The sequence below is a fragment of the Haliotis cracherodii genome, unplaced genomic scaffold (assembly GCF_022045235.1).
Source record: "Haliotis cracherodii isolate W230 unplaced genomic scaffold, xgHalCrac1.p SCAF_2, whole genome shotgun sequence".
NCBI lineage: Eukaryota > Metazoa > Mollusca > Gastropoda > Lepetellida > Haliotidae > Haliotis > Haliotis cracherodii.
In genome coordinates this window covers 31,452,196-31,473,300 of record NW_027266275.1, presented here as the reverse complement: position 1 = coordinate 31,473,300, position 21,105 = coordinate 31,452,196, and the positions used below count along the sequence as shown (strand labels likewise).

At 41.1% G+C, this 21,105-nt stretch overlaps 1 protein-coding gene across 1 annotated transcript in view; it reads right to left on the bottom strand.

Annotated features, from left to right (window-relative positions):
• Positions 1-21,105, bottom strand: part of LOC139467980 (3'-5' exoribonuclease HELZ2-like) — a 52,060-nt gene extending 30,955 nt beyond the window's left edge. Inside the window, exons 1-11 of the mRNA XM_071249605.1 lie at positions 21,014-21,105; positions 18,923-19,037; positions 16,981-17,008; positions 13,045-13,245; positions 11,890-11,926; positions 11,189-11,310; positions 4,757-4,921; positions 4,104-4,146; positions 3,020-3,327; positions 2,231-2,279; positions 589-1,056 (exon numbers count right to left, since the gene is read on the bottom strand). Coding sequence (XP_071105706.1) covers positions 589-1,056; positions 2,231-2,279; positions 3,020-3,327; positions 4,104-4,146; positions 4,757-4,921; positions 11,189-11,310; positions 11,890-11,926; positions 13,045-13,245; positions 16,981-17,008; positions 18,923-19,020 — 1,519 coding nt within the window. The 5' untranslated portion in view covers positions 19,021-19,037; positions 21,014-21,105. The remainder of the gene's footprint in view (positions 1-588; positions 1,057-2,230; positions 2,280-3,019; positions 3,328-4,103; positions 4,147-4,756; positions 4,922-11,188; positions 11,311-11,889; positions 11,927-13,044; positions 13,246-16,980; positions 17,009-18,922; positions 19,038-21,013) is intronic.

The window sequence follows — 21,105 nt, the reverse complement described above, 5'->3', positions numbered from 1 at the left end:
CAAAAGAAGTTTCACATGATTCTTCCATATTCATATATTTAATATCTCATTAATCAATCCTAGGTTTCTCGCATGCCCAAGGGACGCAACTCTGCACAGTGAATTGCGGCGCCTTAGACGACTGGGCCACCAGTGCCCCCAGTTCCTAAAGGAACACCTAGGGCTTGGTAATGGAACAATGACAGCGTAAGTGAGGGTAAAATGACAAGTCATCACCAACTGATCTTCATAATGATCTCCTACAAGAAGTATTCTACCCCTGAATGACATGCGAATAGTTTCATGTTCATTCTAAAGGTGTAAAATCATTACGATGAAAATGTACGTGGCCAGACAGAACTTCAGCAAACAGAGTAGTATTTTCAAACAAATGCTAAAACTGTTACACTTGTACACACATTTCAGCCACTAACATACTCGTGCGAAGCCGCTTTCTGGTGTCCCCTGCCGTGATATTGCTGGAATATTGCTTCAAGAGAAGCAAAAACCATACTCACTCATTTACTAAGATACTAAGTCCAACTTCTGTGAGACTAAAGTGGCACATTAACAACAACGTTCATGAATAACATTCACAGGCAAGCTCACCAACTCCAATCTTTTTAAGATGCTCCACAAACTCCACGATGATGAACTTGCCGTCCCGGTCCATGGCCCAGAGTCGAGCCTCGGGCTGGTGATGTGGGAACGTACAGCGTTCTTCCCCAACACGACACGGCTCGGAGTTCTGAAACTGCTGGCAGATCTTGTAGCTGGCATTGCGATGGATCTGTGACTCAGCTCGAGGGCGAACTCTCAACCAGTTTAAGGTCTCTTTATCCTTGAGTCGAATTAAGAAAAAGTTCTTCATGCAGCTGTGTGTGTGGGGGTTATAAGAGTAACCCTTGACTCCATCGCCAAACTTCTGGAAACACAGCTTACATGCCAACTTAAAGTCAAACTCATCTTTGAGTGGCCAGTCTATTTCGATCTGAGGTGGTTTAGCAACAGGTTTGGGAGATCTTCTGTCTGGGCTGGCACGGGAAACGGCGGCTGCACGGGTCTCACCTACTGTCCCTGAAACCAAGATATCAAAAGATGAACAGCTAATATGTAATATGTCTTGATGCTTGTATTGCAAAAAAGAGAATTATGGATGCAATATTACAGCCGTAATAAGCTATCTTAAATGCGAGATGTCATCATGACCATTGTCATTTCTTTCAGGGCGTCCGATCTGCCTCAGCCATTTTGGTAAAGTATGCACTGTTTTGTAAGCTATGGTTTCCTTAGTAACAGTTTTTCAGATGCCATTTTCTCTTGATTTGTAATTTTTTCAGGGGGTATGCCCACCACAGAGGATGCTTTCAAAAAATTAGGTAGGAAACATATTCCGACATAAAAATAACCCATTGAACTTCATTAAAGTCTGTTGTGGGAAGAGCAAGTATGAAGTTCTCACCGACATTTTTTTACCATTAAATATCAATTTATTTGCATCATAATTTATTTGTCAATCAAATGAATTATGAAATTTTGATTTTTAATCAAAGCATACAAGTACATGCCAATTCATTATTTTCAACTATATTTGAACATTGGAAACATATTTTTCAGTCTGGTCCACTGTCACATGCCACTATTTCAGAAAGGGGTGGTCGGGTAGCCTAGTGGTTAAAGCTTTTGCTCGTCACGCTGAAGACCCGGGTTCGATTCCCGACATGGGTACAATGTGTGAAGCCCATTTCTGGTGTCCCCCGCTGTGATATTGCGGGAATAATGCTAAAAGCGGCTTAAAACCATACTCACTCACTCGTCATGCCGAAGACCCGGGTTCGATTCCTGACACGGGTACAATGTGTGAAGCCCATTTCTGGTGTCCCCAACGTGATATTGCTGGAATATTGCTACAAGTGGCATAAAACCATACTCACTCACTCACTCACTATTTGAGAAGCATAAAACAATATAAGTTGTCCACCGGTCTGGAGGTGGGTATGGGTTGATGTACCCTCTATGCAGTGTAGAATACTTCCTTCGGGACTTAAAACAAACTGTAGAGTCTAATAGACTCAGTTATATGATTAGCATTGATCTGTGGTAACCATGGTAACACACAGAATCACACCACTGAGAGCAATCCCAGTTGGTCCTTTGTTCATGCATCTGAGTTTGGCTGCTGAACATAACAAGCATGTCTCTAGAAAAATACTACTTGACACTGGAGCTAAACTGTACCAGTACTACTTACCTGGAGCCTTAAAATCATCTAATCCCATGGTTGGAACAACTGCAGCAGCCTGACAACACAAACAGTGGGGTATATTACAATTTAGAGTCCAGAGGGGTATAACACAATTTACAACCACATTAACTAGATCATAAGAGCAGTCAATCTGACCAATAGCTAAGGTATCAAAAGGACTAGTAGAAACTTGCCATTTTGAAAGGTTTTGCTATATGTTATCATAAGGACTAGGACTAAAAATGTTAGTTTCTACCACTGAATAGTGATAATCACAAGAGCAGTCAACAATATTCCTACTGCAGCGAGTCTAGGCCAGGCCAACCAGTGGATGATAACATGAGCAGCAATCAATCAGGGCTCCATTATACAGATGACACAGAGAAGCCACTCAATCCATAGGAGTCAGCTTTTATGAAAGGCATGATATGATGGGCACATATTCTGCACCAAGTTTGTTTATTGTTTAACTCAGCACTCAATATTCCAGCTATATGACAACGGTCTGTAAATAATCGAGTCTTGACCAGACAATCCAGTGATTGTCATCATGAGCATCGATCTATGCATCAACTGTGCATGACCACCCTATCCCGTTAGTCGCCTCTTATGACAAGCATATTCACCTTTTAGACAAGCAAGGGTTGATGAAGAACCGGATCTTCAATGGCTGAACATATTTCAGCTTCACGTGGAAGAAAAGCTTAAGTGATACAGGTCTCACGACAACTGGACCACCTGTACCCCATAATGTTAGAAAGCAATAAAGATGGCTGTACAGTCTGTAGCACCCACCTTGGTACCTATTGGGCCCACCTTCCTGAAGCCGTCGAAGGGCACCATGTCTACTCCTGTGTCGGGGGAGTGCGGGAACGCCCACGCCTCCTCCTCCTTAGGCACTTTAGGCTGTGTGATCTTAAATGGGGGGGCTTTTTTCACATTGGTCCGCACACTCTGAAGCTGCTTCACAAACTTCTCATCCTCCCCAAGGTCACTTGAGTCTGCATCGGATTCCTCCGAGCTACTCTCCTTCTCCACTGTGTGGGCAGGGGCAGGGGCAGGGGCAGGCACAGGGGCATTCTTCACACCGTTCGTCTTGTTAGCTGTGCACAAACAACAGTATCATATCATTAAAAAAAGAAGTGAGCAAGTTGTTGACATGACAAGTGTTGAACCTACTGCAGCTGACATGCCTTCAGTACTGAGTCTCTGACATGTCTAATAGTGAGTGGACGTCAGCAATATTCCATCTGTATGACGGTGGTCTGTAAATAATCGAGTCTGGACCAGACAATCCAGTGAACGATATTGTGAGCAACAATCTACGCTGTCGGTGTACGATGACACGCAATCAACTAAGTCACAGATTCTAATCCCCTGATCCATTTGTTTGTCTCATACGACCAGCATGCTGGGGACCAAATCTAATAGGAATCCACACGGGGTTGGCGAACCAGTGTTTGATAGCATGAGCATACTATTAGGGCATAGTGCAGTCGACACGCAACAGGTATCAAACACTGAACACCATTAAATGCTGAATCTCCCCACGGGGTTGACAAACCAGTGGGTGATAGCATGAGCATACTATCAGGGCATAGTGCAGTCGACACGCAACAGGTAGCAAACACTGAACACCATTAAATGCTGAATCTCCCCACTGGGTGGACAAACCAGTGGTTGATAGTATGAGCATACTATTAGGGCATAGTGCAGTCGACACGCAACAGGTAGCAAACACTGAACACCATTAAATGTTGAATCTCCCCATGGGGGTTGATGAACCAGTGGTTGATAGCATGAGCAAGCTATCAAACATGGAACACCATTAAATGCTGAGCTTTTACCTCTGCATGTTATGATGAAATATGAAAATTACCTTTCTTTTTCTTCGGCATCTTTGCCACTGCTGCTTCTCTTTGCTGATGAATAAAGAACATGACACATTTTTAATATTGAGCAACAAATCAGAACTGTTTGAACTCTTAAACAGTAAATGAAGTGCTCCTGTTGCTAATTTTCAGTAGATACAAGCAGGAAATCGGGAAGTTTCAACAGTCAGTGAGCATGCAGTAACACTGTAATACAGTACAAGCTTCATTCAGTCATGAATCAGGGTTATCATCAACAGACTGCACTGTAGTAACCTGAACCTTTACATATTTGAGTGAGTCAGTGAATGTGTGGTCATAACGATGATGACGATGGTGATGATGATGGTGATGGTGATGGAATATTTCGGGTTTCATCATCATGTCTCGGAACACTAAGAATGACCTTCACATATTGTTTGGACCACAGTTGGAGTTGACTGAAGTAACATTTTACACCGCATTTGGCAATATTGCAGACATATAGCCATGGACCAATGCCAGAATTGAACCTGGTTATTTGGCGTGAAGAGCAAACAGTTCTAGGCTACTACACCGTAGCAACTTACATGAGACTGAGGGCTGCTGGTTAAAGGTAGAGTGACATGAGTAAAACAGACCCTGCAGACCTGTCAAACCTCAAGTCTTGATACGGACTAACCTTTTCTGCTTTCAAGGCATTTGTGCCCCTAAGCCACTCATTATCAGCGTCCTTCTTGACGGAAGGTTTTGCATCATTGATGGACACCTGCGATGTCTTCCTGGGTGCATCTGGGGACGGTTGCTGACACAAGACCTGCAGCTCGTCAAGCAAATCCTTGAACACCTGGAACATAGAGGTGGAGACATACAGGTACATGAATGTCGGTTTGCAGTTTAAAGGCGCACTGAACATTCAAGCCATGTCCTGAGACTGGACCAGACAACCAGTGATCAATATTGTGAACAGCAATCCACACCAACGTGGTACGAGGATACGCAATCAATAAGACAACCCGATCTATTTGGTCGCATCTTACGCCCAGTGGACGTTGCTGGGTACTGGACATCATTGAGAAGCAAGGAATGGATGGATGGATGGATGGATGGATGGATGGATGGATGGATGGATGGACGGACGGATGAATGGATGGACGGACAGATGGACGGACGGACGGGTGAGTGAGGAAAGTAATCAACTGTTTTGTTATACGGAAAATTCATGCAATCTGACAAGGGCCTGTAAACTGAAAATTTAACATATTCAAGAGTTATGCCCACACTGGCCGATACAGCACAATATTAGCATGCCCTATTGGTTTTGAAAATGTGGGCCCTTTATCTTCATTTTAGGGGCCAAAAGCACAAGAGCCCCCTTCTAGAGTTATCCCCGTTCTTACTTTCACCTTATGAAAGAACGGATCAGCGAACCATATGTTGTCACTAGCAGACGCCATGTTGTTTTTTAGCAGATGAGGTCAATATTCTTCACGTGATGAGTCAGTATTTGAGGGGAGTGTCAGTGACGTGATGTGGCCAAACCTTTTCAGGTCAGTTGACTATTGTTAGGCCAACACTGATATGGACCAACCAATGAAATTCAAAGATTTTTAAAAATTGAGGTATAATGATTGTCTAAATTATCCTGAGTACACTTTCTAATATACCAAAGAAGGTAAGAAATCTGTTCAAGAAAATCCGCAATTACCCTCTATCAGTTACCAATGCACCCTTGCTGAACTAGACTGAAGTTTTGTGGCTCGATCATGCCACCAGTGGCTATTACAAGTTATGTCCCTTTTATTGACCAATCAGATTCCACCTTAGAATATCACTTCATATCAAGATCGATATTGTAAAAAAACGGGTTTTACCTCACAAAGTGCATCCAATAGACAGCACCAGAGGAAATAAACATATACTGAATACCAAAAGAAAATTTATCAATACCCAATGTGAATGAAAACTTGTGAGTAAATACTCAAGGGCAAAATAATTATCAGGAGCTCATCTACTCCGTTCATAAGCGTGTCAAGTGTTCCAAAAACAGGGCCTTGAAACAGGGGCCTTGAACTTGGCTCCTATAGTATGTGAATCTGGGGACCCTACAATGTCTAACTTTTAAGATTTGGATATGAAAAGGGCCTCTTGACCTTCAAGCTTAATTTAAAACACTGCAAATATGAAGCATATGTTTTCTGGTCTACTTCAAATTCTATAATCCAGTATAATCATGTTTCTGCTTGGCGCCATCACGTTCAGATGGCTGATTACATCATCGGGATCAGATACACTACATTTACCCAACTTGAATCATTTAACAATTTCCTGGTATACAGGTATACGCAGTCTGCGATTTCAACTACTTTTCTGAAGCCAAAGTCTTGTAAAATGTCTTCTGGTCGAGTAAGATCGGCTTATTCTCGTTCATACACAAAGAATAAAATCTACTAAAATGACGCCAAAATAAAGGTTTGGGCTTCTATACTCAAAAGCTTTTGTATGTGCATGTTTGTTTGTAGTGTAACACTGCACTCGGCAATATTTCAGCTATATGACAGCGGTCTCTAAATAATCAAGTCTGGATCAGACAATCCAGTGATTGTTATCAAGTTCATAGATCCATGCAATTGGGATACGATGACATGCATCAACCAAGTCAGTGAGCCTGACCACCTGATCCTGTTAGTCAACTCTCACGACAAGCATAGTCGCCTTTTTCGACGAGTATGGGTTGCTGAAGACCTATTCTAACCCTGATATTCACGGGTTTAGTCAAAAGTATTTGACACAGATTGTATACCGGTAACAAACCATTACAAGTGTCACACTTAGTTATTTAAACAAAATATTGACTGCCACCTTCAATATGTCAACTATCGAAACAAGTGCTGATGTAAACACAATCCACATTACAGCATGTCACACGATATCAGGTCTACACAGATCAAGCAGGTACATTCAAATCTGCCTACGTGCAGTACCCCACAGAAGGTGAAGGTCACAGAAGGTGAAGGTCACAACGACCCAGTCATGCACTTTTAACAGATATGTCCTTGTCTGATCGATTTTCTCAACCATAACTGAATATCATGCTGAGCTAACACATTGACATGGATGAATACTGACTGAGGTTACAATCTATGAAACAACTGGATTCAAAGCAGCCAGTTATGGGTAACAACTTCATTATTATACTGAAATAGATCTTTATACTGTCGTCAAGCGAGACTTTATTAACAAGTCTTCACAACGGCATAAGGATACAGACCGAATGTTGCTATTACCGAATAATCTTATTTGTCAACTTCTAAGAAAGGCCTATCAAACAAACGTAAATTATACAAATTAACTGAAATCACATTTCAGCATACGCATGACATATGTACTAAGAAACACTAACAGGTAAGTCTATACCAAAATGTCTCCCTGACAGAATAGAGAAGTTGAAATCATTTCTGTCTTCCCTGACATCATAGCTTTGTAAAAACTGTTTAGACATGACACAGATATTGCTGATACAAAATACAAGTTCCCCAACAACTACATGAAACTGTAGCCAGAAACACTTGGTTGGGATATTTGTTAAATTATTGAAATTTGCCCTGTTTGATGTGAACTATACAGAAATGTTAAAGCTGACTACCACATACCTGCAGCAGGTCCAAAAATAAACCCTGAACAATGACACTGGAATTCCCAAGTCTATTTATATCCCTGACATCATGCACATGCCTCGTGACACTGCCAATGGAGTGACAGCTGATTCATTGTACTGATAGGGATTAAACAATGATGTGCCTATCAGTGAATGAGACAGGTCTTATATCACACTTAGCTTTCTTCTCCAAACATCACACGGTGGTGATGACAGACATCAAAATGAGTTTAACACATTCACTTCTTACACCTGTTGCCTGAAAGGAATTGGGGGGCCTTTTGGGCATGCTCATTTTAATAAACATGATAAAAGTTGCCAAGAAAACAGAGACTAGTATTTTTCTTGGAAAATTCATAAAGAGATGATGCTAGCCTATATTACTGGGAAAGCAAGCTGTAACCTGCTCACAGCTACTTGCTTTTGGCGGCTCAGCCGATGCTGACATTCAGAATAATGATTTGACCGTGGCACTTGATAGAGTTTTGCGTGAATCTGTTTCTGTAATTGGTTTTGGATATTATGCCCCAAAAGTACCTTAACACACTCACCACACTTTTGTGTTTGGTCAATATCACGCTTTACCTGGCCACAACAGACTGGTGAGCAATCTGCCAATCTACAAGTTTTGAAAACAAACTCCCCACAGCACTGACTCTTTCCCTGCGCTCTAAACTGGGTGGTTAACAAGGGTGTTATCATTGGGATGGAGATTGTTTGTCCTCCACACTGATCATTCCCGGGGTCAACATATGAGCAAGTGTTTGTTTGTTTGTTGTTTAATGCCGCTCTCAGCAATATTCCAGCTGTGAGACGGCGGTCTGTAAATAATCTAATCTGGACCAAGCCACAACGATCCCGTTATTCGCCTCTTATGATAAGTATGAGAAAGTGGAGCAAGTTGACGAATGATACAAGAGTCTTTTGAAGTTTAGAAACCACACTACAACTAGAGATATTTCTTGAGTTATAACTGAAACAAACATGTGGCCATAATGCTATGCTCCAGAATGAACACTGCACATTATATGTATGTCGACTCTTGACGTTTTTAACCATGTCAACAAAGCAAGACACTAAGGGACATAACCCTAATTTCATACTACCCAGGCTGATATCGATCGCCCATTCAAAACGCATTGACTAGCCATATCAGCCTGGCAGGGCTATAATACGGGTCTGGTTATTACACCCCCTGTGACATGACCATCTCCATGTTGGCTCTATCGCACATTGCCTCATATCATTGAGCGGTATATGACAAATGTCACCACAATCAGCGTTAGAAATTGGCACTAGTCCTATAGTCCTTGCCAAACTGCCCAAAAGTTAAGGTATCATAAGGACTAGTAGAAATTTGCCATTTTTAAGGTTTTGGCTGTATCATGCTGTATGTTATCATTATAAGGACTAGTAGACTAAAAGTGTTAGTTTCTACCGCTGACAATGCAAGCATGAAATCCTGACATCAAGAATTCAGTGTTTGTAAAGTTTTTAAAACCCAAGAAGACAGTGGGGCAGGTGACCCATAAGTGTTGTCTGCGCATCGTCAAAGTTACCTGCATGCACGCACACATTATGAATGTTGAAAAATCACATAAAAAAAGAGAGAGACAAATCACGTCTTGATTCAGTTGAAATAATGCTAACAATTAATTGAGAATCTACAAGAAGTTATAAGAAGACTGAATACGTAAGTAGAATATAAATTATCTGCCAGACGGTCAGGCAGGTGGAGAAAAATTTCATGCAGCCCGACAGGGAGTTATATTTTGGACATGCATGTTTTACAAATCATGTAGTATGTACATGATATTAAATGACATAACATAAGGACATGGAACCAAAATGAATAAAAATCTGATGATGCAGGCACCAAGTACTATGTACAGGAACTCTCGAATGCTCGAGTCAATGTAGCTTGGTGAACTAAGTTTACTACATGTTTTGGCATGGCCCCTTTCATGATGGAATGCTTATTACTGCAACAAAAGGCATGAATCATACTGTGTATTGTCTACTGATCCAGGCATCCAGATATCTATTGTATCATTACCATGGTAACAGTCTAAGTAGAATCTTGGCCAAAAGGTTTTGAGTCTGCAGTGTTTGCGTTCAGATCCACTGGATATAGCGCTAGCACATTGCCACAGTTTAACATGAATACCCCACTCAGACACAGCATACTGACTCCGTGCCGACCAGTCCTTGTTTTTAGCCCCTTAATGCTGAGCGCCAGACAGGGTAACAACAAATACCATCTTTCAAAGCCTTTGGTATGACGCAGCCTGTGAACGAACCTGGTATCGAACCCAGGACCTTCCACTCTCTCTCTACCTCTAGAGTATTGAGGCAGTCGGGTGTACAATAACTGGACATGAAGGTACAGTGGCTACAACTTCCAAATAAAGAAGATTCTAACATCAGTTTCCCTGAACTTTCTATAAAGCTAGTGTTGTATTTTCTTGTGTATAATCCATACTTCATCTTCACTTTCCTTTATTCAGTACTTGTAGGCCACGGGCCTTTTTGAACAGACGAAATAATCCACAAACCCTGTAGAAAGAGACGTGTGCCGTATACTCACAGACAAGGAGTTTTGAAGAGTGAGTATTTTTATGCTGCTTTTAGCAATATTCCAGCAATATCACAATGGGAGCTTCAGACCTTGTACCCATGTGGGGAATCGAACCCAGGCCTTTGGCATGAAGAGCAAAGGCTCTAACCACTAGGCTACCCCACCGTCCCAAAATCAAAGACCTAACTCTAGCATGTAACACCTCCAGGACCTTATTATGACCGGGGTAATCTGTATGGCGAACTAGAGCTGCAAACCATTTTAGCCATGTTAGGGATGATTTATACACTTTAAATACTATAACTATTTTTACTGTTGCCTCATACTGATGCTGTATACATGGCCACAAGGACCGCATGCATGGTCTGGTGGTAGAGTGGAAGGTTGGGGTTCTATTCCCGGACAGGTCATACCAAAAGACATTAAAAAATGGTACTTGTTGTTACCCTGCCTGCATGGCACTCAGCATTAAGGGGCTAAAACGACGACTGGTCCGCTCGGAGTGAGTATTCTGTGTCTGAGTAAGGTATTCATGTTAAACTGTAAAATCATAATTAGTCCGGACTAGTGCACGCACCCACGCATGCATACGTCACTATGTAAGTACAGTTATCTTGGACGCGACATTAAACCTCATTTCACCTCACCTTACATGGCCAAAAGAATGTTGCACACGTTTGTTATTGGTCATAGCACATGCCGGCTCCCTTCTAACTTGAACCAGGCTGTGATCGCATTGTTTTAAGATCGCAACTACACTGCAAAGCAGGGTTTTTTGGGGGTTTTTTTTGCTGCTAAAGGAATGTAGTGCATACCAACCTACAAAGCATTGATAAAGGTCAAGATAGAGAGAATTGAACAATTAAAGTTTTCCTTACTGCAGGCTGTTTTGCATATCCAGTCCGTGCCAGCTGCAGTGCATCCTGGTACTTTTCAAGAGCTTTGAGAGCCTGCACTTTGCGGTAGTAAGCTTTCAGATTGGTGGGCTGAGTTCTAATAGCTGAAAATTAAAATATTTTTTTAAGATGTAACACATCATTAACATTATGAAGTGATGTATAACCATTTTGATCATCCATGGGTATATTTCTCAGTGGCCGATATTCGGCCCCAGGTTGGCAGCAATAAGTTTCCCAGCTGTCGTTTCTGGAGCAAATGTAAGAATACATGAACTTGAGTGAGTGAGTGATTGAACGCTACACTCAGCAATACTCCAGCTATATCATGTATATGACAGAGGTCAGTAAATAATCAAGTCTGGACCAAACAATCCAGTGATTGACATTATGAGCATCGATCTATGCAAATGGAATACGATGACATGCATCAACCAAGTCAGCAAGAAAGACCATCCGATCCCGTTAGTCGCCTCTTACGACAAGCATAGTCTTTTACAGCAAGCATGGGTTGCTGACGACCTATTGTACCCCTGATCTTCACAGGTATATCAAGTAGTGGTGTGGGAACATTAGCAGGTTTTGCTTAAACAAGTGCAGAAGATAAATGAAAGGTATCGGAAACATACCACTTAAAAGCATCATTGTCTTGTATGTAACTTAAACCATAAAATCATACATACCTGAATCACAGTCGGCCACGGCCTCTTCATACAATTCCTATACAACAGAAAGAAGATATTTATCAATCCTTGCCAAATTTGAAATATCTGCAAGAAATGGTATTTTTAAATGGCAAACAAAGCCTTCACTTGTTTTGAAAACAATTCCGACAAAACTAAAAAGCATCCCAATTTACATGAGGCTCGTCAATAATGGTGACCACTGCACCATCATATGTGGATGATGGGACGAACCATCTTCCTGAAGTAAGAGCATCCATTAGCCTTTTTATCAAAGTCACATCAAGCCCACTTTCCTGTGCTAAATATGACTGGGCTATCGCACAATAGTCAATCAGAGAACATTTCACAAAATCAACATCCACGACTGGTACCCCTTCGTATGAAAGTGATTTACTGCTGCCTGTGTTTTGTTGACAACATTTGTCTTTTTCATCTTTTAAATCCCCAACAATTGCCTATGTTTTTGTGTCAGGGTAGAAACTAGGCTTTGATGTAGGTTAGTGGACATGCTTGCCTCGGGAAAATGATCTTTTATGATAGCGACTGAACTAAGACTAAACATACCCCATCTCACATTCATTTGTCTCTTATGGTGTACCCGATCTACTGTGGTGCACCTATCTATTCCATAATCCCTGACATGTTTCAAAACATTTATTGGAAATAATTTGAAAGACTTGACAAACTGTTTCCCTTTTTTGAATCCAATTTGTGTCTTATGAACGAATGCCTCAGTTAACATGGTTAAACAATAACAAGGCTCGATTTAAGGAACTTGATTTAACTTGTATCAAGTGCGAGCACACATGAAAACCGAGTTGCACCAGACAAAACAACGTTGCACTCTGGTCCCATATATTTCAAAGATGAAATATATGCACATAATGTTGCGGTACCCACAGTTTGATGATGTCAAGCCCCCAAAAGCATGACAAATTACACATAACATAGGGATTATTGATGTAGTATGGTAAATAAAGCTTCGAGGCATTGAACTAGTTCAAAGATTGATGTATTGACAAACAAGGGTTTGACATAGATTTGAAAGATTTTGACATAAGCCCTGAATAAGCTACACAAATCAGGTACAAGTCATGCAACATGTTGGTGTATTATCCGAAGACCCAGGAATACTTGACTTAAAAAAATTACCTTTTTCAAGCAACACAGGGCTCTGTTAGAAAAGAGAGTTGAGATGAAATCCTTCTTCACTTCATAGTAGAACCTCATCTCCAGCATCCGCGCCACAAACAGAGCGTTGCGGTAGTGCATCCAGGCCAGGTCGTACATGGTCTCTTTGAACAGGGTGTTCCCCTCATCCTTCAGGTCCTGCATCAGCTGCAGCAGCGCCGGCTACAACCACAACACACTCTTACAACAGCGCCGGCTACAACCACAACACACTCTTACAGCAGGGCCGGCTACAACCACAAAACACTCTTACAGCAGCGCCGGCTACAACCACAACACACTCTTACAGCAGGGCCGGCTACAACCACAACACACTCCTACAGCAGGGCCGGCTACAACCACAACACACTATTACAGTAGGGCCGGCTTCAACCACAACACACTCTTACAGCAGGGCCGGCAACAACCACAACACACTCTTACAGCAGGGCCGGCTACAACCACAACACTCTCTTACAGCAGGGCCGGCAACAACCACAACACACTCTTACAGCAGGGCCGGCTACAACAACAAAACCCTCTTACAGTAGGGCAGGCTTCAACAACACACTCTTACAGCAGCGCCGGCTACAACCACAACACACTCTTACTGCATGGCCGGCTACAACCACAACACACTCTTACTGCATGGCCGGCTACAACCACAACACACTCTTACAGCAGGGCCAGCTACAACCACAACACACTCTTACAGCAGGGCCGGCTACAACAACAACACTCTCTTACAGCAGGGCCGGCTACAACCACAACACACTCTAACAGCAGCGACGGCTACAACCACAACACACTCTTACAGCAGGGCCGGCTACAACCACAACACTCTCTTACAGCAGGGCTTGCTACAACCACAACACTCTCTTACAGCAGGGCCGGCTACAACCACAACACTCTCTTACAGTAGGGCCGGCAACAACCACAACACACTCTTACAGCAGGGCCGGCTACAACCACAACACACTCTTACAGCAGGGCCGGCTACAACCACAACACTCTCTTACAGCAGGGCCGGCTACAACCACAACACACTCTTACAGCAGGGCCGGCTACAACCACAACACACTCTTACAGCAGGGCCGGCTACAACCACAACACACTCTTACAGCATGGCCGGCTACAACCACAACACTCTCTTACAGCAGGGCTTGCTACAACCACAACACTCTCTTACAGCAGGGCCGGCTACAACCACAACACTCTCTTACAGTAGGGCCGGCAACAACCACAACACACTCTTACAGCAGGGCCGGCTACAACCACAACACACTCTTACAGCAGGGCCGGCTACAACCACAACACTCTCTTACAGCAGGGCCGGCTACAACCACAACACACTCTTACAGCAGGGCCGGCTACAACCACAACACACTCTTACAGCAGGGCCGGCTACAACCACAACACACTCTTACAGCAGGGCCGGCTACAACAACAACACTCTCTTACAGCAGGGCCGGCTACAACCACAACACACTCTTACAGTAGGGCCGGCTTCAACAACACACTCTTACAGCTGCGCTAGCTGCAACAACATGCATAAAGCAGAGTTGGTTACAACAACAACAACACACTCTTACAGCAGGGCCGGCTACAACCACAACACACTCATCAGTATAGGGCAGCATGCTTCAAGGGTAGTAATCACAGGGAAGTAAGAGTTCAACAATAACTTGGGGCAAGGAAGGAAGAAATATGCTAACACAAAGCAATATTACCATGATTATTGCTATGTTCAGTAATAAGGTTAACTTTACCAAGACAAAAAGTGAGCAGGGCTCACTAATACCCCTGACTTCAACGCCAACATATTTCTAAGTTCAAAACATAAAAGAATCCATCAAGTAGTTTTTAAGTTATAGGTCGTGCAAGTGTTAAAATAAAAAAATATTTGAACATGTTGAAGTTCAAAACCTGGAAAAAAAAAATCAATATTTTTTCAGAAATAACACTTATCAAAATCAAACTTTGCACTGCACCTTTCCTATCGGTATTCATGGTATAGAGAATGTACCCCTAATTGGAAAAGAATCAATCCATCAAATAGTTATAGGTTGCTCAAATGTTAGAGTAAAAAAATATTTGAAGTTCAAAACATGAAAAAAAATATACACATATCCAAATTAAACTTTGCACTGCACCTCTTCTTTTAGTATGGAAACTGTTCCCTCAATTTCAAAAAGAATCTATGACATAGTTTTCTAGTTATAGATCACACAAATGTTTCAGTGAAAAAAAAGAAAGAAAAATAGCTGCATTTTTTCAGAAAACCCAAATACTGAAAAAGAACTCCATACTGCTATCTCCTATTGGAATAGAAACTGTACCCCCAATTAGAAAAGAATCCATGAAGTAGTTTTCAAGTCATTGGTCGCACAAATGTTGAAGCAAAAAAAGTACACAACATAAAAAACATCATATTTTTCAGAAAATACACATTTAAGTATTGACATTGTGAACAACAGCCCACGCCTTCATGGTACAATAACTTAAAACAATGAAGTCAATGAGCCTGACCAACTGATCCATGGAATCACCTTTTACGACCAGCATAGTTTGCTTGGGATCAATGCTACCCTGGGAATCCACTTGGGATAACAACAAATAAGTCAATAAGGATGCTACGTAATGCAGAGCTTGACATAAGCTGCATATTAGTGTAAAATATGCATCAACTAAACTGAAATATGTGAACAAATAAAATCCTATCATACATGTCATACAAATACGCAACAAAAACTATAAATACCCTATTGAAATAAAATCAATGCTTATATTATAACTTATATCAAATGATTGCGTATATTACAACTGTTAGATAAAATGACTATCAGCCGATCGCCAAATTCACTTACTGATCTCAAAGTCGGAGATGCCAATTGAAAAGTCTATGCACATGTTGTATCTTGAACAGAAGCTGATTGTTGATTGAAAAAAGGGCCTTTCTTACAATGCTCGGTTTTGCAAACAAAAATGGCTTCCCAGAGAGGGAGCTGCAGCAGATGCAGACAGGCATACTACTATTCACATAGTTTTAAATGATTCACAGGGATTGTTACGAAACAGGTTTTAAGTTAAAATACTCAAATGTCAAGAAACAGTTGGGTAATAATATTTGAATACCCTCTACATCTTGTGGATACCCAATCAAAATCAAACCCCTGGTTGAAATACCCAATTGACGAAAAGCCTATCTAGAGCTCCGTAAAATGTTATTGTATGTTCACAATATCATGGAGTACACTGCCAAAGAATATTTGGTACCAGGATAATCCGGACTGGTTACGTGACATTTGATTTACCAAAGGCAACTGAACCGAAATACATATGATGACATTAAACAGTCAAACTACCTCAAATATGACTTTTAGCGAGTCATGGTACGACATTGATGATACGTGTATCCATTCTCTTGCATCTAAAGTTTGTTTCAAAGCATCAAAAGCGGTAATATGACCGTGGTTGCTGTAAATAACGGTGAGTTGTGCAATCTACCGATCACTTTGCATACGATTTCTCCAAAATTATTGTTAACATTATTATAATTATTGAATGAAATTTTGAATATAATTAATCAAATATATTGCAAACATCTGTCCAGATAAACAATTTGTTTATAACCAGATATCATATAATAATAGGATTAAATTGCATACTTCAGTTCGGATTTATTGACTGGTATTTCCAGTGTTACGTGATCGCGGTGATCAGCTGATAATGTTTTTCTGAGATAGGGGTAAAAGAACCTAGTGTCTTGAAACATCGTGAAAAACTTGAGTTTATGTCATTAAACTTTGGGAGCCATGCTTTACAACGCGCATTAAACGAAATAGCGCTATATTGAAGAGTGCAATAGCGAGGGAACACTGTAACATGGCATGATTTCAAAATCAGCTCTTGTCCTACCTTGGTTGTCCGAGGTTCCTTGTCATCGCTGAAATAAAGATAAACCTATGTATAGTGATTATAGTACACAAACAATTTCTGTTGCTTCCCTTTACCATGACTGGCTTTTTAAACTGAGTCTATTTCAATGTTTACATGATCGACAATGTATGGTAATAGCTTAAAAAGGTGATATGCTGGGCGGGTTCCACAAAGTGATCATAATGTTACGACAACCATAAGTCTATGTTAAAGTATAGGAGTCATGAATGTCATAGCACTATGACATCATTAGCATTGATATACGCTTTTGGGATACAATAACATGCATCAACCATGTCGGCGAACCTGACCACCCAATCCCGTTAGCATAGTCGCCTTTTATGGCAAACATGGGTTGCTGAAGGCCTATTCTAACCCATTTCTTCACAGGTGACATTGACTTGTAATCAACCAAGTCACCGAGTCTGACCACCGGATCCCCTAAAGTCAGCACTCTGGACCAACCCAGGTTGCTGGGGACGTACTCTAACCCAGAATCCCCACGGGCAGGAAACAAAAGTATGGAAAAGGGTTGTGTCATTAACAAGTATTTCCGTCATCCAATTAATTAGCACTCCCAGAATGTCACAAAGTCTGAGACAAAATGGGCTGCCATACCATGTAGAACCTGCAGAAGCACTTAATGGGATTGAACAGGGACAAAAACATAGGACAGCTGTTGTACTAATCATGATAACTGAAACACACTTTGTCATATTTCTGTTGAGTACATTCTACATGTTCTAGTTCGCTTTTCTGTCCATATTACTTCAAGCACACTACAACACATACAATACTGATCACAATTCAAACCTTCAAAAGTGGATTTTAATTTTATCCACGATTATGTCTTGCATAATCATAATCAGCATCACTGTCACAACAGGGATATATCAAAGCTTTTAAACTAAGTAACTTAGCAAATTTGGAATAAACATGCAGCAATTGTTAGTAACAATTCCCAAATGGTTCCTATGTCATGTAAATATAGTTATTACTATAAGGTGATAGCCATTTTCCCAAAGCAAGGGATTTAAGTGACTTTAAAAGTCCAGTTTCCACCCTTGCTGAACTAGGTTGGAATAATGGAGTTATAATTTGGCTGGACTAACGAGTCTATAAATAGTCCAATCAAAATCATGTTACGATATCGGCATCCGGTTCACAAACATGGCAACTTCTGCGCCGAATTCGTTTTATTGCAGGATTTGGAGAGCATGTGTACCGTCAACTGGGCTTCAACACATATTTTCTAATGGTGCTCAAGTGATATGGTGCACTTTGTGAAGTATAACCTGTTTTATTACAATAGGAGCTGACAATGATATAATCATGGTTTTCTAAAACCAGAATGCTGACCTTGACATATGACTCACTTGAGCCAAAACACGTTCAACATGTTCAAAGCAGGAGCACATTCTACAGAAGGTGTATTACATTTTTATGATAATCGCATTAAACGTTTGGAGAAAGTGCAACTACAAAGTTTTTTGGGCGAGTTTTCAGAACATTAAATTTCATGACATGCCACAAAAGAAATCCCCAGGGCTATTTGGAAGAAGCCATGGACAGTTAATCTCTCCTGTCAATAAGTCTTTGGTTTTAGTCATTCAAAAAATTGTCGCTATATGGATGAAATAATGCAGATGCAACATTAAATTCTAACTCACTCATTCATTAAAAAAACCAACTTCGGTGGCAGCAGTCAACAAAAACTCGAAAGCAGTCTCGTTCCATTGTATTAACCTGAATTGGGATACTTCTTATTCCAATTTGGGAATTTTAAATAAACTTTGAGGAACTAGGCATGGTGTATAATATTGACCACTTAGAACACCTAGATAAATCCATGCCAGTTTAGAGGAAAAGTATTTGGATATTAAGAAATCAATTGAATATAAGCATGATTAGGAAAGCCTACCTTAAGTCCTCCCAAAATGGCTGAATTCTTGCTTTTCTTTGATCTCTGGTCATACTTTCATCTGGTGGCTTCCCACCATTAGACCACGACGGGTCCATGGCCGCCCACTTGCTTCCTGAAATTGTCCAACATACATGAGGTGAGGTGAGGTGAGGTGAGGTGAGGTGAGGTGAGGTGAGGTGAGGTGAGGTGAACTGAGGTTTAACATCGGTCCAAGATTATTGCACTTGTATAGCGACGTGTGTGTGTTGCTGCTTGTACTAGTCTGGACTGATGATGATTTATAGTGGTAGCTCACTGAGATACCATCTCGCAGTTTATCAAGAATACCCCACTCAGACATAGTATACTGACTCTGAGCTGACTAGTCCTTGCTTTAGCCCCACTAGACCATGGAGGCGATGCCCAACTTACATGAATAATTATGCACATTCTCAGTAAGAACATTGTTTAATGAACAGGTCACGTTACCAGTGGTTGATTTAAAGGTGTGTCCTGGGGTCCTAGAGTGAGTGAGTATGGTTTTACGCCGCTAAAAATTAGCAATATTCCATCAATATCACGGCGGGGGACACCAGAAATGGGCTTCACACATTGTACCCATGTCGGGAATCAAACCCGGGTCTTCGGCGTGACGAGCGAACGCTTTAACCACTACGCTACCCGAACGGCCACCTTCGGATCCTAGAAGTTTGCTCCAATAGTATTTGAATCTAGGGACAGCGCAACCCTGGACCCCAAAATCATTAAGTTACTTTAACTGTTAACATTAGGGTTACAAAATGATGAAAGTAGAATACTTTAGGGGTAGATCTGCCCATTTCCAACACTGTTTACAATCAATATGCAGAGTTAGAAATTACACATGAAAGCCAAGGTGTCCTTGTTATAGTCTAATGTTAAAGGATTTAGGGGTCGCAACATTCAAATGTAGTACACATGTCATTGTGGTGGTAGCGTTGATCTGCCCATTTCCAACACTGTTTACAATCAACATGCAGAGTTAGAAATTACACATGAAAGCCAAGGTGTCCTTGTTATAGTCTAATGTTAAAGTATTTAGGGGTCGCAACATTCAAATGTAGTACATATGTCATTGTGGTGGTAGCGTTCACCAAACCGTAAGAATGCTGTTCTAAACAGTGCACTGCTAATTGTACACATCTGATGCACTTGTAGTTCAAAGCATTTCACTGTTTGTTTAAACTGCAGGAAACGTTTCATCCTTCATTCAGTCGACATTTTGTGTCAAAATGTCAAGGCTCTAATAAATACTAACATCAGACATTTGGGGTGTGACCTTATACATGATATTTTACAGTTGTATATGTTTCATATTTATGCATGCACAATAATGTGCCATAATAAACATGTATCCTCTTTACATGCATGATACTTTCATTACGAGTCTGATTCATATTTGTTTGTTGTTTAACGCTGCACTCAGCAATATTCCAGCTATATGACAGCGGTCTGTAAATAATCGAGTCTGGACCAGACAATCCAGCATCAACCAAGTCAGCGAGTCTGACCACCTAATCCTGTTAGTCGCCTCTTACGACAAGAATAGTCGCCTTTTACGGCAAGCATGGGTTTCTGAAGACCTATTTTACCCCGGATCTTCACGGGTCATCTGATTCATGAACAATGAGGACAGGCAGTTTACCAAATAATTGTCAGACATGAGTTTCCAACCAGGAACTATACAAAATACTCGTATACACTTCAACATTTCACTGGTTTCCTGAACGCTGTGAACTGCCTGACGCTCGCATGATAATAATCCTGGAATTCCCCATTTGCGACTTCAGAAACACTAACAGACTAAATGATCGACCCTATTCTATATATGAGACATTTTCTATGAAAATATAGTATTCTTTGACACAATTAACGGTATGTTACTTTGTCCAATCATACCATGAAAACTTGTTCAAAAACAAAAAGAGTTGTTCAAACTGGCACATGGCGGTAACGATCTGTAATTATTTCGTAATGAACTGTCTGAAGTTACACCTAAAAGTGGCAAATTCAGCGAATATGACAACTGTTGTATATGTCCTCTTCCGTAACGAAAACCTCAAAATTTACCTTATTCGGCCAATTTGACGAAAAAGTATGAAATGATCAAGTTAAAAGATTAATCGTCGGCACGCACACATGCCCTGTCGCTTCCTCCATCA